Source organism: Pipra filicauda, unplaced genomic scaffold (assembly GCF_003945595.2).
Source record: "Pipra filicauda isolate LSUMZ 115617 unplaced genomic scaffold, ASM394559v2 scaffold33_size4404698_pilon, whole genome shotgun sequence".
NCBI classification, from domain to species: Eukaryota; Metazoa; Chordata; class Aves; order Passeriformes; family Pipridae; genus Pipra; species Pipra filicauda.
In genome coordinates this window covers 1,987,015-2,003,431 of record NW_024104465.1, presented here as the reverse complement: position 1 = coordinate 2,003,431, position 16,417 = coordinate 1,987,015, and the positions used below count along the sequence as shown (strand labels likewise).

General features: G+C 43.2%; 1 protein-coding gene and 1 long non-coding RNA gene across 2 annotated transcripts in view; one reads left to right on the top strand and one right to left on the bottom strand.

Annotated features, from left to right (window-relative positions):
- Positions 1–16,417, top strand: part of LOC113984352 (T-box-containing protein TBX6L) — a 28,752-nt gene that overhangs the window by 2,769 nt on the left and 9,566 nt on the right. The window contains exons 2-7 of the mRNA XM_039384188.1: positions 587–742; positions 2,807–4,494; positions 4,777–4,930; positions 5,028–5,170; positions 10,127–10,294; positions 14,647–14,973. Coding sequence (XP_039240122.1) covers positions 14,958–14,973 — 16 coding nt within the window. The 5' untranslated portion in view covers positions 587–742; positions 2,807–4,494; positions 4,777–4,930; ... (1 more) ...; positions 10,127–10,294; positions 14,647–14,957. The remainder of the gene's footprint in view (positions 1–586; positions 743–2,806; positions 4,495–4,776; positions 4,931–5,027; positions 5,171–10,126; positions 10,295–14,646; positions 14,974–16,417) is intronic.
- Positions 258–14,883, bottom strand: LOC113984354. The gene is made up of 3 exons (XR_003539476.2): positions 14,768–14,883; positions 1,641–1,736; positions 258–703 (listed from the first exon to the last, which is right to left on the bottom strand). It is a non-coding gene; the product is annotated as an uncharacterized LOC113984354 (long non-coding RNA).

The window sequence follows — 16,417 nt, the reverse complement described above, 5'->3', positions numbered from 1 at the left end:
CTTTGCATAATGTATAGTCTGATTCAAAGCAGAGGGAATGAGAATCCTCATAGGCTGTTTACAGGATTGTGTGTTCCTGGCCATGGCAACCAAAAACAAGAGCTCACTTTGTTACCATTAATATTGACACTTGGCAGGAAAACAGATCCACTCTATACTTGCTTTTCACACAAAATCTGTTTGCCCCATGACTTTGTTTTCCCTTTTTTTTTTTTCTTTATTTCTCTATAAGAAGCCCACTGGGTGTTTCCATTTTCTTAATGTGCAGCCTATTATAGTGGGGAGAGGGAGCATCTCATGGCAACCTTGTGTAAAAGGGTTTAAATAACGCATTGAGCTTCGTCAGTGTAAATCCTGGTTAGTTCAGTCCCAGTTCATTGCAGTGGTGTGGGGTTTGTGCTGGTGTAGCTGAGCCCAGCAGTAGGTGATAAACATGCAACTTGTGGGTCTGTGAAGCATTTTGAGATATTTTTTGGGAAATAGAATTCTAATCAGGGATGAAAATGTTTATGAGACTGATGGAAGAAATAAGAAGCTTTCAAGCTTGGATAAAACCTTGTAAGACAGTGTCGGTTCTGTGAAGCAGCCTGGAGGTGAGATCAGGTCCTGCAGCCATCTGGCAGGCTTCCTGCTCGGGAAGGGGCACGGTGAGATGGAGCTGAGGCCACGCACTGACTGCAGAATCAGGAAAACCAAATCACTTCTACCGAGGGAGAAAGTGAAATCACACTTCTGCCCGCACGTAAGATTTATCTGCGCAATTAAATGATTGTGTCTATAGTTGGTACAAAAACATTCCATTATATAATCCCAGTGGGAGGAACACTTTGCAGTGTCTCTCTAACTACATTGTCCTATTGAAGGAAACTGCCTATCTAAAGCCTATCTATGGTAAAAAGTAGTTTTTGCTCTCAGATTAGACAGGGATATCTCCCTCTCAATTTCTGTTTCTCAGCCTATTTTTTTCCCTCTCCCATGTCTTTCAGAGACCCTGCAAACAACCGTGAATTCCAGTATAAATGGAATATAAACAATGTTCATATATGGTATAAGCATATGAGAACCCCACTGGAATGGTATTCATTTAATTTTAGTTGAGTGATATTATTATTGTAACTACAAGTGAAAGGCCATGTAGCAGGAGAAAGGTATTTTAGACATAGTGCTTCTTGCGTGAATTGTTACATATATCTACAGTTATCCTAAGGACCTGCCCACATATTCACATTCTTTTCCTTCTCTGAGGACAGATATGGAGGGCTGTTCACAGGGAATAGTATGCAGCTGAGTTTTACTTGCAAGTATGCATTACATGAACTATGATCTAATATAGCACCGAACACATACTGTTCAGTAATAATTAGTAAAGGATGTTGTATGAGCAGAAAAGCTTCATATACTTGAGGAGTGTTCTTTGATTCCTTGTAATTTAAGTCACACCAGAGATTTCATTTCCTTAAATTATACCCTAGTGTGTATGAAGAGTCACATTTTCTCTTCTAAATGCGTGGATATATATAAAATGTAACTCCTTCAGTAAGGTTGCAGTGATAATTTTCTTTTCCCCTTAAAAGATGGCACTAGATGTATTCTCAGAGAATCGCTGAACTTGTTAATTGAGCCAACATACAAAAACTCACCATGCTATATGGATGTCAGCAAGCAGTTTGAGTATAGAAATTTGTCACTTAGGAATGTCTGGACCGTATATCAGATTTCCATTAGGTTAGAATGGGCTACGAAGAAAAAATAAATTAAAAGTTCAGAGATTCATAGTGGGAGTTCTGAGCTTACAGCATCAATTTGCAATGCTGTGCCCTGAAGTGAGCGACACAAGTTCAAATAGCTGCTGCCACGGCTCTCCCAATAGACACCCTGCTGGAAATGCTTCCTCTACTTAATAAGTAAATGGGCTTTCCTGGGAGCAAAACAAAGAGCCTGACATGTTCTTTCACAGCAAGTATCAGTGGTGCAAGGGGATTTTTCAGTTTGGCTTTCTTGGAACACCATAACAGCTTGGGATTGCACATCGTAAAGCATTTCTGCAGAGGGAAATGCAGGGGGTTTGTGCTGATAACCTGGGTCGGTTGATTCCATTGTACTGCTACCCAAGGAAGCATTTGAATTCTGCCAGTGCAATCAGAACAAGCTATTGGCATCTAGGCAGTGCTGTCAGCTCATGTTTTAATTGTGGTGAGACAGGCATGGGTCTGTCTGCAGGAGCCAAACAAGCCGAGTGCATTTACTGGAACACACTTGGATGCACAGTGATGCTTTTTACTCTCTCTAAAATCAATATTCCTGTGAACTGGGCAAGGATTCTCCTGCAGTGGCACATTCTACCAGGCCTGCACTTTTCCTTGGAAGCTGTTAATATAGCTGGTTTTGTCAAGATAAGGAGAAAAATGAGAAAGCAGTGCAGGTTTGCTAGAAAGCCTGCAACCTCAGAGTTGTTTTAATTCCTTGATGTGTCGTACTCCCTCCCCCTCACCACAGAGATATCCCTGTGCAGCTGGGATGGCAGGTGCCCACCCTGGCCTGGGCTGAGCCCCTGGACGTGTGTATTGGCAGCTGTTGAGGAGCAAACACAAGGGCCTTAACAACTGCACATAGTTCAGCTCCCTGCTCTGGAGGTGTTACCCTCCAAACTGGGGAGTTCACTTTCAGATAACTGATACTTGATCAAAATGTAAGAGAGTGTAAACAGTCTGTGCATAAAATTCACTCCTGCTGCATTTTATTTTTTGATAAGGTGAGCTCGTTGCAATTTCAGTGAAACTCAGACATATTTGTATTCCTGTTACAGTGCCCAGGCTGTGTGTATGGTCGTGACTCAGTTATGACAACTCAGGCACACAGACAGCAGTGGGGCAACTGGCTGTTATCTGGTGCTATCAACACGTGGAAAAGTAGCTGTAAAGAGTATGAAAATATGGAAATGTTATTTCCAAGTGCAGAGAGTCTGCTGGGGAAGAGAGAGAGGAGGAGGAGGAGGACAATGTTCCTTCTGAAATATGTGCCTGATTCAACAAGGTCGTCATGGCTAGGCTTCACCAAGGAAGATTTGGGAAGGCTCTATCCACATTTGTTACAGGATTCAACAAGGTACCTAAATGTAAATAACTACTGTTGATTTCAACAAAGATAGCAAAGGGCAGCATCAGGTTACATGTCACCATAGGATTACACTGTGTACAGTTTCTTCAGCGACCTGAAGTATTTCTATAACTAAAATTTCCATCAAAAGTAAATGCTTTAAAATAAATAGACTTAACTTCCTTAGTATGTGCAAACTCAAAAGTTCATTGTTAACCACTGAAAAATGCAAAAGGCCAAAGAAAGGTGGAAATATCTCTGCTGTTAAAAAAAAAAAAAATCAGCCCTAATTACTTGTCCCTGAAATTATGATGGCTATGGCATATAGATGAACTTTGGAGAGCAACTAGTGTAATCCCATAAGGTCCAGAAAGGGAGGTCATAAAATTAAGTTCTGTTTGGTGATACCTGTCTTCATGTGATCCCTGAGGCAATGTTTGTTAGGAATATCATTTCCTTTAACAGCTTTTCTCCCCCATCCTCAGGGGCTCATACTGTTCCAGCAAGGAAATCCTGGGGGCTTTCAGAGCAGTAGCAGCAGAGCTGGTGATACATTCTGAATAACATGGACTAGAAGCTGCTCTTTCTTCGTGGGTTCTGTATCTGGATTTTGTCAATATTCACTTTCTGCACCCATTTCATGATAACACCATTGATTTATTCATTAAATCATAAGTGTCAAAAGAACTGAATTGTGCATCAGAACTTTCCCATTAGCTGGTGAGTTTTGCCATTTATCTTCCATTTTCTGTCTCCATAAAATAGAAACTACTTGTCCAAAACTGTCCCCCCTCCCTAAATTGCCACTGAATTTGCAGCTAGGACATTTTTATATGTCTTAAAATGTTTATAATTTTATCTTCTAGCCAATTTTAGGTAAAACTGTGGCTTTTTTCATCTTGAGTGAATGAATATTAATATCTGCTAGAAACCATTCCCATTGTTAAATTAAATGAGAGCAATACAGAAGTTATCTGAGTTTTTGTCATGGTGAATAACTCCAAATAACTCAGAGCTTCCCATGAGTTCTGGAGGGGACTAACAAGTGTCTGCTCATGTAAGTGTAGAACATGCTCAGTTTTTTTGAGACTCCTTAGCTCTGAATGCTGAGAAATTGGGATAATTAAGTGCAGCAAAAAACCAAGTCTCTGTTCTAATCAAGACTTACTTGGATTTTTCAGTTTTTCCCATTCCCCAGTTGAAATTTCCTGTGTCTTGTAACCATTTAGCAATATGTTACTAACCATCCATTATGTCCTGCTTTATTCTCTTTTAGATGAAAGAGCCATGTAAAAAAAAGAATTCACCAGCCCCTGTGACTGAATTTGAGCGATAATGTCAATGGAATTAACACATTGCCATTGTTGAATGGTCTCCTGTGGCTATATAAACATCAAGGTAACACATTTCCAAAGCAGAAGACATTACTGCTGTGATACTGTTGTTGTGAGAATATTTCCTTACTGCCAAAACACTGATGTAGATTTAGCATTTTGCCTGCTGGAGAATGATGTTGGGGGGGGGGAGAAGGTTGATTTTGCTGCTTTTATTTTTGCTGAATTCTGGTTTATTTGCTGAAGAAAATCTATTACGTTGTTTGGCTAAACATGGAATGAGAGTGTAAATACATTGAGGTTTATTTAAGACAACCTCTGATTGGTAAATGCATTTAAATGACAGCACTTTTAAGGGCCTAATTCCATTTCTGAAGAGGACCTTTTGAAAAAACTGGGGCAGAACTACCTTCAGGAAACCCAGGATTCTTCAACAACCTCTGCAAACAGAAACAGACTGAGGCTTGAATACCTCTCATACGTTGCTGAGTGAAATGTTGGTAAGATGAAAGTTTCAGTTCTAACTTTGAGGGTGGCAAACAAGTTGTCAGGCCAGGCTAGTTGGAAAAATTTTTAATGGTGATGATCCCACTGCAGATTCGTTGTCACTGTCTCACCTAATGCAAGAGAGAAATAACTGATGGGGATGTGGCACAGAAGTGGTTTGGAATTATTTGGGTCACAGAACCATGGAGAGTGGCTGCACTGCAAAAGCCAGAGCTGGTCAGTAGGAGATGCAGGTAACAGTAATGATTTCCTTTATTATGACTTTTCTGGTGCAAGTGGAAAAAGAACCTGTATTTTTGTGAGAATATTTTCATTTGTCTTCAGGCAAGAAAATATTCAGGCAATAGGTGCTAAACCTGACAAATGCTCTTCCTAAATAACCCTTGTTATGTGAGTTTTACTTCTCTGCAAGGTTAAAGCCATCTTTAAACAACGAGTTGATAGGTTTGCTGCATTTCTGCAGATCAGAGACCATAACCCAGGTATCAAAGGGTGGGAAGTCAATCTCAAGGTTGACCCTACTGGGCAAAGATAGACATATCCCCCTCCAGAATCCGTGAGACAGACCCACTGCCTGGCCAGAGCTAAATCAGTTCTGGTAAAAAGGACTTCAGTTTGCAAAGCTAAATCTGTCACTTCTGTGAATGTTAGGGCTGAAACAGAAAAGAGGGAGGTGTTGTCCATCCCAGTTCGTTGCAAGAACAGCCCTGGGTTGGACTCCTCGAAGGAAAGGACTCCTCAGCACAAGGAATGTTCTGTTTCTGGGCTGCTCTTGGTTGTCAAGGGTTAGAAAAGAAAGTTGTGAAGGAAAGAGGGAGGAGCTGCCCTTGGCAGGAGTTTGTTAGGACACAGAAAATGACTTGGTGAACGATGAACGCTGTGCAGGAGATCAGTGAATGAAGTGGACCTGGCTGTGTGACCTGACGTCCTGTTCTCTCCCTTGAGGGCTGTTTGAAGCTCTCTGAAAGCAGAGAGGAGAATAGCTAGTAAACTTTGTGCCTCAGAATTGCACAGAGAATGCTTCTTTGATCCATGGATCAATCTTTTGTCAGCTCTAATCCAATGGCTGATGGCTTTAGTGTATCTGCACTGTCACCCAAAGGCACTTGTTGGGAAATGTAACTCAGTGACTCAATAACTTGTCACCTTTCTCATCACTCTGACCTAAGCATAGGAGTGGGGAAGAGGAGCACTCTACCAGTCTCAGCAACATTTAGATTGCAGTCATACTTCCCTTGGGAGTCAATAGCTTTTGTGAATGTCTGGAAAAACAGGATTTTCTTTCTGTAAATCCTCAGCTGGGTAGAGAAGCTGATGGCAGGACCCCTGAGCCCAGCAAGAGGATACCAATGGCAGAAGCATCCACAACCTGTTACTTTTCTTTTTTTTTTTTTTCTTCACTGTGTCTTACCTTTCCTTTTTTCCCTTCTTTCTTTCTACCTTCATTTTCCCATACATTTTTCCTCCACTTATCCACCTTTTTCCTTTTAGGAAGTTATGGAGCCCTTCTTCCCTAGGGTTCTCCAGAACACCTGCCCTCAGATGGCTCACAGCACCAGTGCCAAAACAGGCACCAGCCTAATTGCAGCTGCAAATAACACCAGGGACAATGCCACAGAGGAGAAAGTGGTGCATTATCTGAGTCAATTAATATGGTCCTGATTTTATCACCTTGGACTGTAGTAATGTAGTTGTGTGTGTACCCTTAGACCTAAACATGCAACAGAAAATCTCATGGGGGAAATTCAGCATGAATCCTATGGTTTCTTTCCTGTTAGTTCACATTAGGTCTCCATTGCCAAGATTCTGAACAAAAGGCAGGCCTGGCCACTGCTTGGGATTGTTGTTGAGGTTCACACTTGAGTCTGAAAGATTCTTTCCTTTTGCATTTGCATTTTGCATTTCACTTGATTTAAGCTCCATTTCGCTTCTGGGATGATCCAGATTCCTCAGATACTTCACCCAAATTCTCCAGCTCTTAGAAGTCATTGGAAGAAAGAAACAGGCAAACAGTCTCCTTCAAGAGAACAGAGGTCTCCAGTAAAGCTCTGAAGCAGTGTGATCGAATAAGAGAAGCCTGGACATTTCCCTCTCCTGGAATCTGTGTCAAATGTGTGGTGCTGTAACCCACGGTGTGCCAGTGAGCCTGGGTTACATCCCAATGGGAAGCAGTCTGTTCATGTGCCAGTGGAACATCCCTTCTTCCTTGTGGCCCCAGAATTCCTTTAGTACTCCTTCGAGGTATCACAGGAATAAGAGGTGAGAAGGTGTCTCAAAGCCTTCTTTGCTGCTCCTGCCAAGGCAGGACTGTTCTCTGCAATACCAGTGGTTTGTGCAAAAGACAGTTAAAAGCCTGACACAGTAAGGACTTTGTCTGTTCCTCTGTGAACAGGCTGCCCTTGCGCAGCCGGAATGTTTTTTTCCTGGATACTCAAATTGCTTCTCTCTCATTTTCATCCCAACTAATGAAGATAATTATATCCCTTTGTAGCACATTAATTCCTCTGTCATCTGTATGTTTACACCCTGCAGACATGTTCATTTCTTCTTTGTGTACAGGGCTGTCAATCAGCAAAGATTTACTTTACCAACTCCTCTAATCTTTTCTGGTGTTCAGCTCATCCAGTCTCCCTCCAGTTCCCCAGTAGCTTTGATAATGAGGTGATAAGAATTACTTGTGGTTTTACCAGTTTGTTTTACAGCAGGCTCTCAGAAAGAAGCCCTGCCACTTCCCTGCTCAACTGTATGCTATTTTCACATGTGCATCCTGTGGTTATGTTTGTGGTTATGTTTCCAACAGGGAAGTGAAAGCATCTCACTGCAAAAATCCCTATGAACTATCTCTGTATTGGAGCCTCCTTGATGTTACCATATTTTTTATAGGTGGATATGGCTGAACATCACTGTCTTCAAAAGCTTAAGTGATACTAAGGTTATCTAAAGGGAAAATCTGGAATCAGGGGTGAGGAACTCCAGAAGTCAGCAATTCTTCCCTTGAACAACTTCTTCACAGTATGATGCAAAGGGAGGAGAAGGAGTATTTCCATCTTGGAGAGGAAATACACAACAAAAAAAAGTCAGACATAATGGGGAACCATGAATGGACTTAGATTTCAAATATTTGCCTCAGGTTTATGATAATCTACACCAGCCCTCCCAGGCTTGGTAACTTGTCCACTCTGTCCTGTAGAGCACAAACTGTTGATCTGAGGCTCCCTGTGCTCTATAAGCAGTTATTTGGAAATGAAGCTCCTCGGCAGTGAGTCCAAACCTCCATCTCAGGCAGGCTCAGCTCCCTAATCTGACCCCAGCAGGAGCTCCCTGCAGAAGCTTAAATGAGTAACTGCAGTATTAGAGGGTGGCAAAACCAGTGAACTCATTATTGATAACCATCTAATCTGTGCTCACAGAAATACTTGCTCTCAAACATGACTTTGATTTCCTCCTGCACACTCCCCAGCACTCTTCTTAGCAGAATTTAAGTATTTCTGATGAATCTACATTGTATTGTTTGTATCTGCATTTGGTTGGCAGGCGGAGGTTAGACTGTGAAATAGCAGTCGTTTAAAAACAGTTTTGCCTCACAAAAGCAAAGTTTGTGTTTTTAAGAGTGGTACCTATTATGTGTATTACTGTTTGCAGGGTTAGAGACGAGAAGAAATCTGTGTCATTTATGCCCAAGTAGATAAAATCCAGTATTTTCAGTATGATGCAGTCATTGCACACCTCTGTTCTCGTTCCAAGTGAAACTTGTCTGTATAACCATTCAGATAGGACAAAACCATGTGTCATCCCTTGGTTTCTCAAGGAATTACAGCCAATATATTTAAATCATGCAGGTGTCTGATGTTCTTAACAACTTAGAAGCATTTGTTCGCTATAGTAGGGCTAATTTTTAATTTATTTTTCTAAGCACATCTATCCAAAATGATGCTAGGCTTTTATATTCACAGCAGGGAGCATTGTGAGGTTTAAATATCCCTTTAATCACTAAGGATGTAATAAAAACAAGAAGAGTTCTTTGAGCTGCAGAGTGTTACCCAGGGAAAAATCTACTCTGGAGCTTACAAATGTGAGCTGAAGAGACAAACTGGGCAATAAAATCCACAACTACGGACCAAACCGGCTAAAAGTTGGTCTGTAGCTGCCCATCAGGAGCTGAGACTCGGAGGGGGGAAAAGGCCATTCAGCACCTCTAGAGCCATAAGAGCCAGGTCATAAACATTTCACAATCTGCTGGGGAGGGGGAGGGAGCCGTGGGGCTGAGAACTGCCTGCAGTCTGTACCCGGGCCCGTGACTGCAACAAAGAATGAGTATAGAAATTTGACTGTATGGGAAGAACAGAGGGAACAAATCTGGCCAAATCAGGGATTGCAGGGAGAAGTGGCAGCTGTCAGTACATGTACATGTCTCATCCCACTGTTGATGTGAGGAATCCATGAAATCTGACAGGTGCTTTTTTCTATTATCAGTGATGTTGAAGGATTCTTATCTGACTGTTGTTACTATGGACCCCAGTATCGGTTTGCTGTGAGGTGATGAACAAGTTGGGTGCGTTGTAGAACTCACAACAGTTTTTATTTTTAAATTCCAAACACTTTAAATCTTAACAATTTTAGTCTGCTCTTTGAAGATAGTTCCTCTGATAGGAATTATACTGTTTATTGATCTCCTGATTTCATTAGAACCTTACTGTGATGAACAGTATATGGAAACTTCCTTATGTGATTGATACAAGAGATCTGTCTTGGCCAAACAAAGTAACTTGGACCCTTTAATTGTGTGATTGAAGTCTGGGTTTTTGTAGGTTTCATGGCTTTACAAATGCCTGATCACCAGCAAAAGAAATCTTTTGCAGAAACTGAAGTAGCATGACAGTGTATCGACAATCTTGAAAGTCCATAAGGTTTAGATAAAAGCTTCTGGGTTTGAGCTGCTGCTTTTTTTTTCTGGAGACATCAGCTTTTTAATGGAGATTGGTGCAGCATTGTCTGTTGAGCTTCTGCTCAGCAGAATCTGTTCTGCTCAGGGTTTTTGTCTGGTCTCAATTCATGGTTAAGTAAACTGCCAGCAATTTTTGAGCTCTGCATGATGCTTCTCTTTGCAGATGAGTGTGTGCATGTGTATAAATATAGAAGTATTTATGGATGGATGTTAAGCCGGCCTTACTTGCTGTCTATCTTCTCAGGCAGCTCCTTTATGGCTCCCGGTGGAGACCAGTGAGTTCAGGCAGGGCTGCTGCGTCCCCGGAGCGAGAGGAAGGAGCCTTCCCAGTGCAGGGGAGGGAAGGCAGCGTTTGCACTGTCCTTTCCCGTGTTGTGGTGCAGAGCTCTCCTTGCTGCTGCAAGTCCTTTCAGTATGTATTTTTTGTGGATTTGAGTGGGACAGAGCGCTGTGCTGTGTCTGGGAAACACAATGGGTCGGCAGGAAAACAGTGCACCTAACATCAGGAGTCTGTGGGAACTTGAAAGGGCTCTAGACAGACATATTTTGCATTTGACTCTGGACTGTAGCCTTTGAGGCCAAACTCAGCCTGCAGTGTTAAGTGGCTGCTAAGTATTTCCCTTCTTGTCTCCATGCTAACGAACTGCTGGGAGCAGGGGGAGTATTGCAGAGGGCTGGGGAGGGCGGATGTGAGAAAGGGGAGATAGGGGAGCATCCTCTTTCTCTTTAGTGGGGGAGCACAGCTTTGTGGCCAGGTACCTCAATCCACAAACCTGCAAGAGGAAAAGCCTTGTCTTAAACTTGAAATGTACAGCTTTTCATTTTTATGAGCTGCTTTCTCACATTCCCTTCCAGAACAGATCCTGTCTCAGCCTGTGACCCATCCCCACAGCTCTGTCCGGGGACCCTGTGGTGAATTAGCATTGAGATGTTACCAACAGGCCCTCTCCAACCGTTTTGGTTTGCCAAATGTTATTTTTGCATTTTTGAGAGCACAGGGAAAATTTGGGGGTGATACAATTTGGGGCTCAGTATGGGGTTTTCAGCCCCTTGCAGGGGTCCCAGGGTGGGAAGGTCTGAGTGGACTGCACATGTAATATGCCTGAAGACATCAGACAGCTTTTCCCAGGAAAAATCAAACCCAGCCATAAAAAGGGAGAAAAAAGGTGCCATTTTGCTCCATCCAAAGAAAATGTTATGTTATGTGAGCTCTCCTAAGGAGCTGGGTAGGAACTGTTCCTTTGCTACCGCATCATAGGAGATAATTTGTACCACTTCTTCAGAGGATCTCAAAACACTTTGCAGGGTTTTACCATTCCTGCAGCCGCCCACAGAGACTTGCTCACAAAGCTGCCCAAGTTTAGGCTGTGCCTGTGCTGCCAGAGCTCGGGCACTCTGTCCTGGCCAACCCTGCACTTGTATTTCCTATTTTGCTGCATTAAGTATTGGGCACTAACAAGGGCAAGGAGTCAGTGTAGGGCTGTCTATCTTGGGTCCTGTAATGACATGGTGTCTCTTCACTTTTTCAGTGCTCATCCCGTGCAGATGGCAGAGTATCCTTCGTAAAGAGTTGCCAAGATGCTCTGCCACTGTGGTCTGCATGTGCCAGGTGGGAATCGGCTAAATGAGTCACACTGAGATGGCAGGAAGGCTTTCCTCATGTTTCAGAGGGGAGAATCTCTTAAATGCAGTTTGTACTGCTCCGTGGGGGTTTTTTTCTTGCTTGTGTAGATTCAACACAGCTTTGCTTAAGCCCAGTTTACTAAAGCTGATATGATAATACTTTCTCACAGCTGTGTGCACAGAGGGAAACCTGCAGGGGCTGAACACTGGCTGCTGCACCCAGGGGCTGATACACATGAGCAATAATCCAAGTTCTTTCAAAAGACCATTCTGTTGCATTTCAGCCGTGCCCCAGGCAGTAACTTTATGCCTCATACTTGAGCTTGCTTTCTGGGCAGAATGATTCCCTGGAAGCTCTGCCTGGGCAGAGGTGGTGGTGCATTGGGCACATCCACTTGCAGACTCCCACCCTGTTAGCCAAAGCCCCCTGCTTGCTGACATGTTAGTTATCTGTTCTCTAACAGTCTGAGAGCCCCAGGCAACAACCAGAGATGGTGAGATGATCACTGTGTTGGACAGCAGGGAAGGCTGTCCAAACCAGCTTTGTTTGTGTGCAAACCAGCTCCATACAAGGTCCTGTTGAGCACTAAGAGTTAAAGCTTCACTTAAGGTGGGAAAAATGCCAGAAAACATTTGCCTTACTACAAGACCCAGAGGGGAATGTTTCTTTCTAATCACCTCCTCAAAGAGATGCAAAGCAAAAGCTCTTGGCCTCTGGTTTTGTCATCACTGCACTCCCTCCCTCCTGCACTGCCCTACCTCGTCCCTTTGGCACAGGGCAGAGCCTACAGTTAGAGCTGGGCTCAGCAGGATTTATACCTGCTGCTGTAAATGAGCTTGGAGCAGAGCTGTGGATGTCACCGACTTACACGTCAGATCCACTCTCTCTCCTGTCCCTTTCCACACCCTCAGCCTCCAGTTTGCCAGGGAATTGTTAGACACCAGCACATTCACCTCTGACTTCCCGTCAAACTGCCTGAGGGCTCTCCGTGGACAGACAGACAAGGGTAATGTGCTAAATTCCCCCTTTGCTAAGGATGAATTTCCTGGGGATTGCCTCCTGTTAGCCAGGCTTTCCAGCAATAGTAACAAATTCACTTTTTTTCACTTTTAAAACCTTTCCAGTGCAACTGGAATGGCTGGGAGAAAACTAGTTGTTAACTAGTCATGGGTAATTAATGACTCCACCTTCCCCATCAATCAGCTGGGAGAAGCCAAAAGGATTTGAGTACTTGTAGCAAATGTGTGCTCCCTAGACATGCTGATAGCAGCGTGCAAATGAAGTGGCAGCAGGAGACCATCTCATACCCTTTGTGGAAGAAGCAGAAAGTCATGATACACATCCCACGCTCTTGTCAGGTGAAGTCTGAAATTCCCAGTGCTGCTGCTGCTGTTGTGCAGTTTCTAACTGTGTGGGATGTTGATTCATCTCGCTGCTAGCTCGAATCTGACCCAATTTTTGTTCTATTTTTCCTTTTCAGATTCTGATTATGGTTGTCTTTTCCGCTTTTTACAATTAAAATACTAGCATCAGAAAAGCAGGACATGGAGAGGGAGCTGATTTGATGCTGTCTTTCCTTCTGTGGCAGAGTAGAAAAGCATTTCTGCATCCTATTTGGTTTGTGTCTGGTAGTGGCTGTGCAAGTACAAGCAGAGGTTTGACCTTGATACCATTTCCAGCTGACCTTTTCCCTTCTGATTTATTTTTCCACGTATGTAATAAATAATCTCCATTTGAGGTACAAGTTGATGTTTCTCCACCATATGAAGACCTCTCCTCAGTGGTAGCAAGACTCCACAACTGTGGATGTCTCCAAATTAGCTGAAGGAGAAGAGCCTGTGGTCTTCTGTATTATCCAGTGGTTTAAAAGGGATGTCAGGAAGGCTGGATGTGGTCCTTCAGAGGTACCAGGAGCCAATGGACCACTCCTGCTATAAAATCCTCCTCAGGACTTTTTAAACTCCCCAACCCTTTTCTTTTAAACGTTCTTCCTTGCCACGCTAAGCATTAGCTTTTCTCTCCCTGACTAGTACTGCCATGCCTAACATTCAATATACCACTGAAAGAGCCAGTCCCTCCTCTAATTAAGCTGCTTTGTCCTCTTTGCATGTCTTCACGTTGCCTGCTCCAAAAGGCAGAACAGAGCTCAAGGAATGTTGTTTGGGTGTAGGAACTCACTAAACAAATTCAGAATACATTTTGCATGTCAGACTGAAGATCAGGTGTCCCAGTAACATCACTGACAAAACAGAAAAATGTTTATTTTTCTTGGAGTGAATCTAGACAGTGAATCAAATGCAGCCTTATACATAGCAAGAGCTTTGAAATGAACAGAGCTCCCAGATTTGCCGTGCAGGACCCACCACTGGCCCATCGAGACTGAGATCCTGCTTTTGACCTCCACTTTCTGACCGTGTTGGTCCTGTCAGTGTTGGTACAGCCATTTCTGTGTGTGAGTGCACAGAACCTTCACCGAGGTGCAGTGGCTGTGTCGTGCCCTGAAGGCCTGAGCCTTGATTGCTGTCTCTTAGCACTTGTAAGCACTTATAAGCACAAAAGCTAATGGTCACACTTGCAGAATAAACTAATTAAGTGAAAATGCTCAAGCCCTTCTTTCTGCTCAGCCTTCCCTGGGTACGAGCAGTACCTTGAGCAAGACCTAAACCCAGTGCCTGATCTACCCCCAAAAAAGTTCAGGGTGCAGTTCAGGGCTGGGAATGCAGATATTGGGCAGGTAAGTAACGTTGTATCATCAAATGTGTTTACGTTGTTGGAGAAGGATCTGTCCTTGAAGGGATGTGTTGTGGCAGCATTCCAGTTGTGAGAGCAAACTTCGGCACCTACTTGGGAAGGGCCAAGCTCGATGCAGCCCTATTCTGATCCCAGAAATCAAGAGTAAAATGAGTTTGTGCGCTCATGATGAGAATTACCACAAATCCGCGGAATAGCCAAAAGGAAACTTTCCCTGCTTGCTGTTTAACGGGATTTGTTTTGATTTCGTAGCTAAGTCCTCAACTGATGTTTTCGGTCTTGTCTCTATTTGTTTAAAAGTGCGTTAGCAGTAAATCAAGGTGCATTTCCCCCGTCGGGTTTCCTGTATGTCAAAGCCATGTTAATTCTCTTTGATTTTCTTCCCCTAGCCCAAGCCATTGCTGCAGATCCTTCCTCTCTTTGTCCCTTTGGACATCAAAGGATCGCAAGGGGACAGCCCTGGCGGGAAGCTCCTCCCTGCTCATTAGCCTCCATAAAACAGGAACTCACCTTGGCTAGCTGTGCTCGGGGTCCCATCCTCATCCCGCTCACTCTTGACACTGGATCTCAGAAGGAAGGGCTTGTGCTTGCTTCAGGAAATCAGACCTGCTTTTGAACTGGACTATTTTGGTTCCCCTTGCAAGAACTCTGGTGACTCTCTTGGCCGTGCAAGCTCCTAGACGTCACAGTACATGGAAAAATGCAAGCTTTACCAGGTAAGGACTCTCTCCCTTTCCTTATGGAGTGGAAAGATCCTAGACTTATGCCAGAAAGGGAACAAGTGCTCCTGAAGGGCTACCAGCATTTACAGAAGTATGCATGGGGTTGGAGAGGATTTATTAACTTTTTTTTTTTAAGAGTAGATAATAAATTGTGAGGTTTGACTGTTTTTTGTGAGCCTTCAAAGATCTTTTCTAAGGTAGCAAAGGTTTGCTCACAATATGTCCAAAACTCCCTTATCCACATGTGCTTGTGCCATGTGATCGTTCACTGAGGGCTGGAGGTGTTATTTGTGTATTGTCTGCAAAGTACTGAGTTCTTCGGGTTGAAGGCCAGGGAACGTTTGGAAATATTTGTTCTACTTCTAATAATAGCTCTGATACCAACTATTTGGTTTTTCTTTTTTTTTTTCCCCCCTCTGCCCATTGAAATTATAAACCACAAGCAGGCATAGCCCACCTCTTCCAGGCTCATGCACAACACACAAGATTTTTATGGTTTCCTTAGGCTCTCGTTGTGTTTTCCTTCATCAGTGCATCCCATAACATGCTGTTTATCTCTCCTGTGTGGGGCATGATTGGATTGGGCACAATGGCTGATATGCATTGGGAAACTAAGGGCCAGCCCAGAGGCACTGCATTTGTCAGTGTAACTGAACCCCAAATTTACTCTGGGGTTTTACTGCACATCAGAAGGAAACAGTTATTTTACCTGTTTTAGGGTTGTGCAGTTCATAATACACATTTAGAAGTGACTGGGCATTCTCAGCTTCCTTTTTCTTCCTCTGCAAGATGTTGTGTCATTCATAAGCAAAATACCTGTGCAGTGACTCAGTTAATTTCCAGCATCCTGCTGTTTGGGGTTTTGCAGTCCCTGCTGTGTTGATCTGATTCATACTGATTTCTGCCACTTCTGAAGAATTTTGGGTTGAAAAACAAAAGAGCAACAATGAAAAGATATAGACTGTATTATGGTATTTTATCATGTGAAGATTCCACCTATTGCAGAAGTCACCTCATTTTCTTACTGAGTTGCTTCTGGTGTATGACTCCCTAGGGCAGAAATATTCCAGGTGATGGCTGGGTGCATCTCAGAGATGAAGCCATTGCATTTGTAGAAATGCCATACTTTTGTTATTGCCAAAAAATCCCTCTGGTTCTGAGAAATGGGGTTCCCTCTGGAGGGTCGGAGTGTTTCTGCTGACATTTAGAAGATGAGAAAACTTGGGAATTTTTTTGATTGTTGGCAAGATTAATTTCTTAAAAAACCTTATACATTGGCGTGCATTCCTTCCTGTGGACACTGGATAGCTGTTAGTGTTGGACTTCTTCACTTGGAAGATAACAGCAACAAATGTAACAATAACTGGTTTTAGTGAAGGTAAGAAGCATATCTTTAGCCTTGTTGGACTTTTCCCAGTATTGCAAACTCTATCCCATA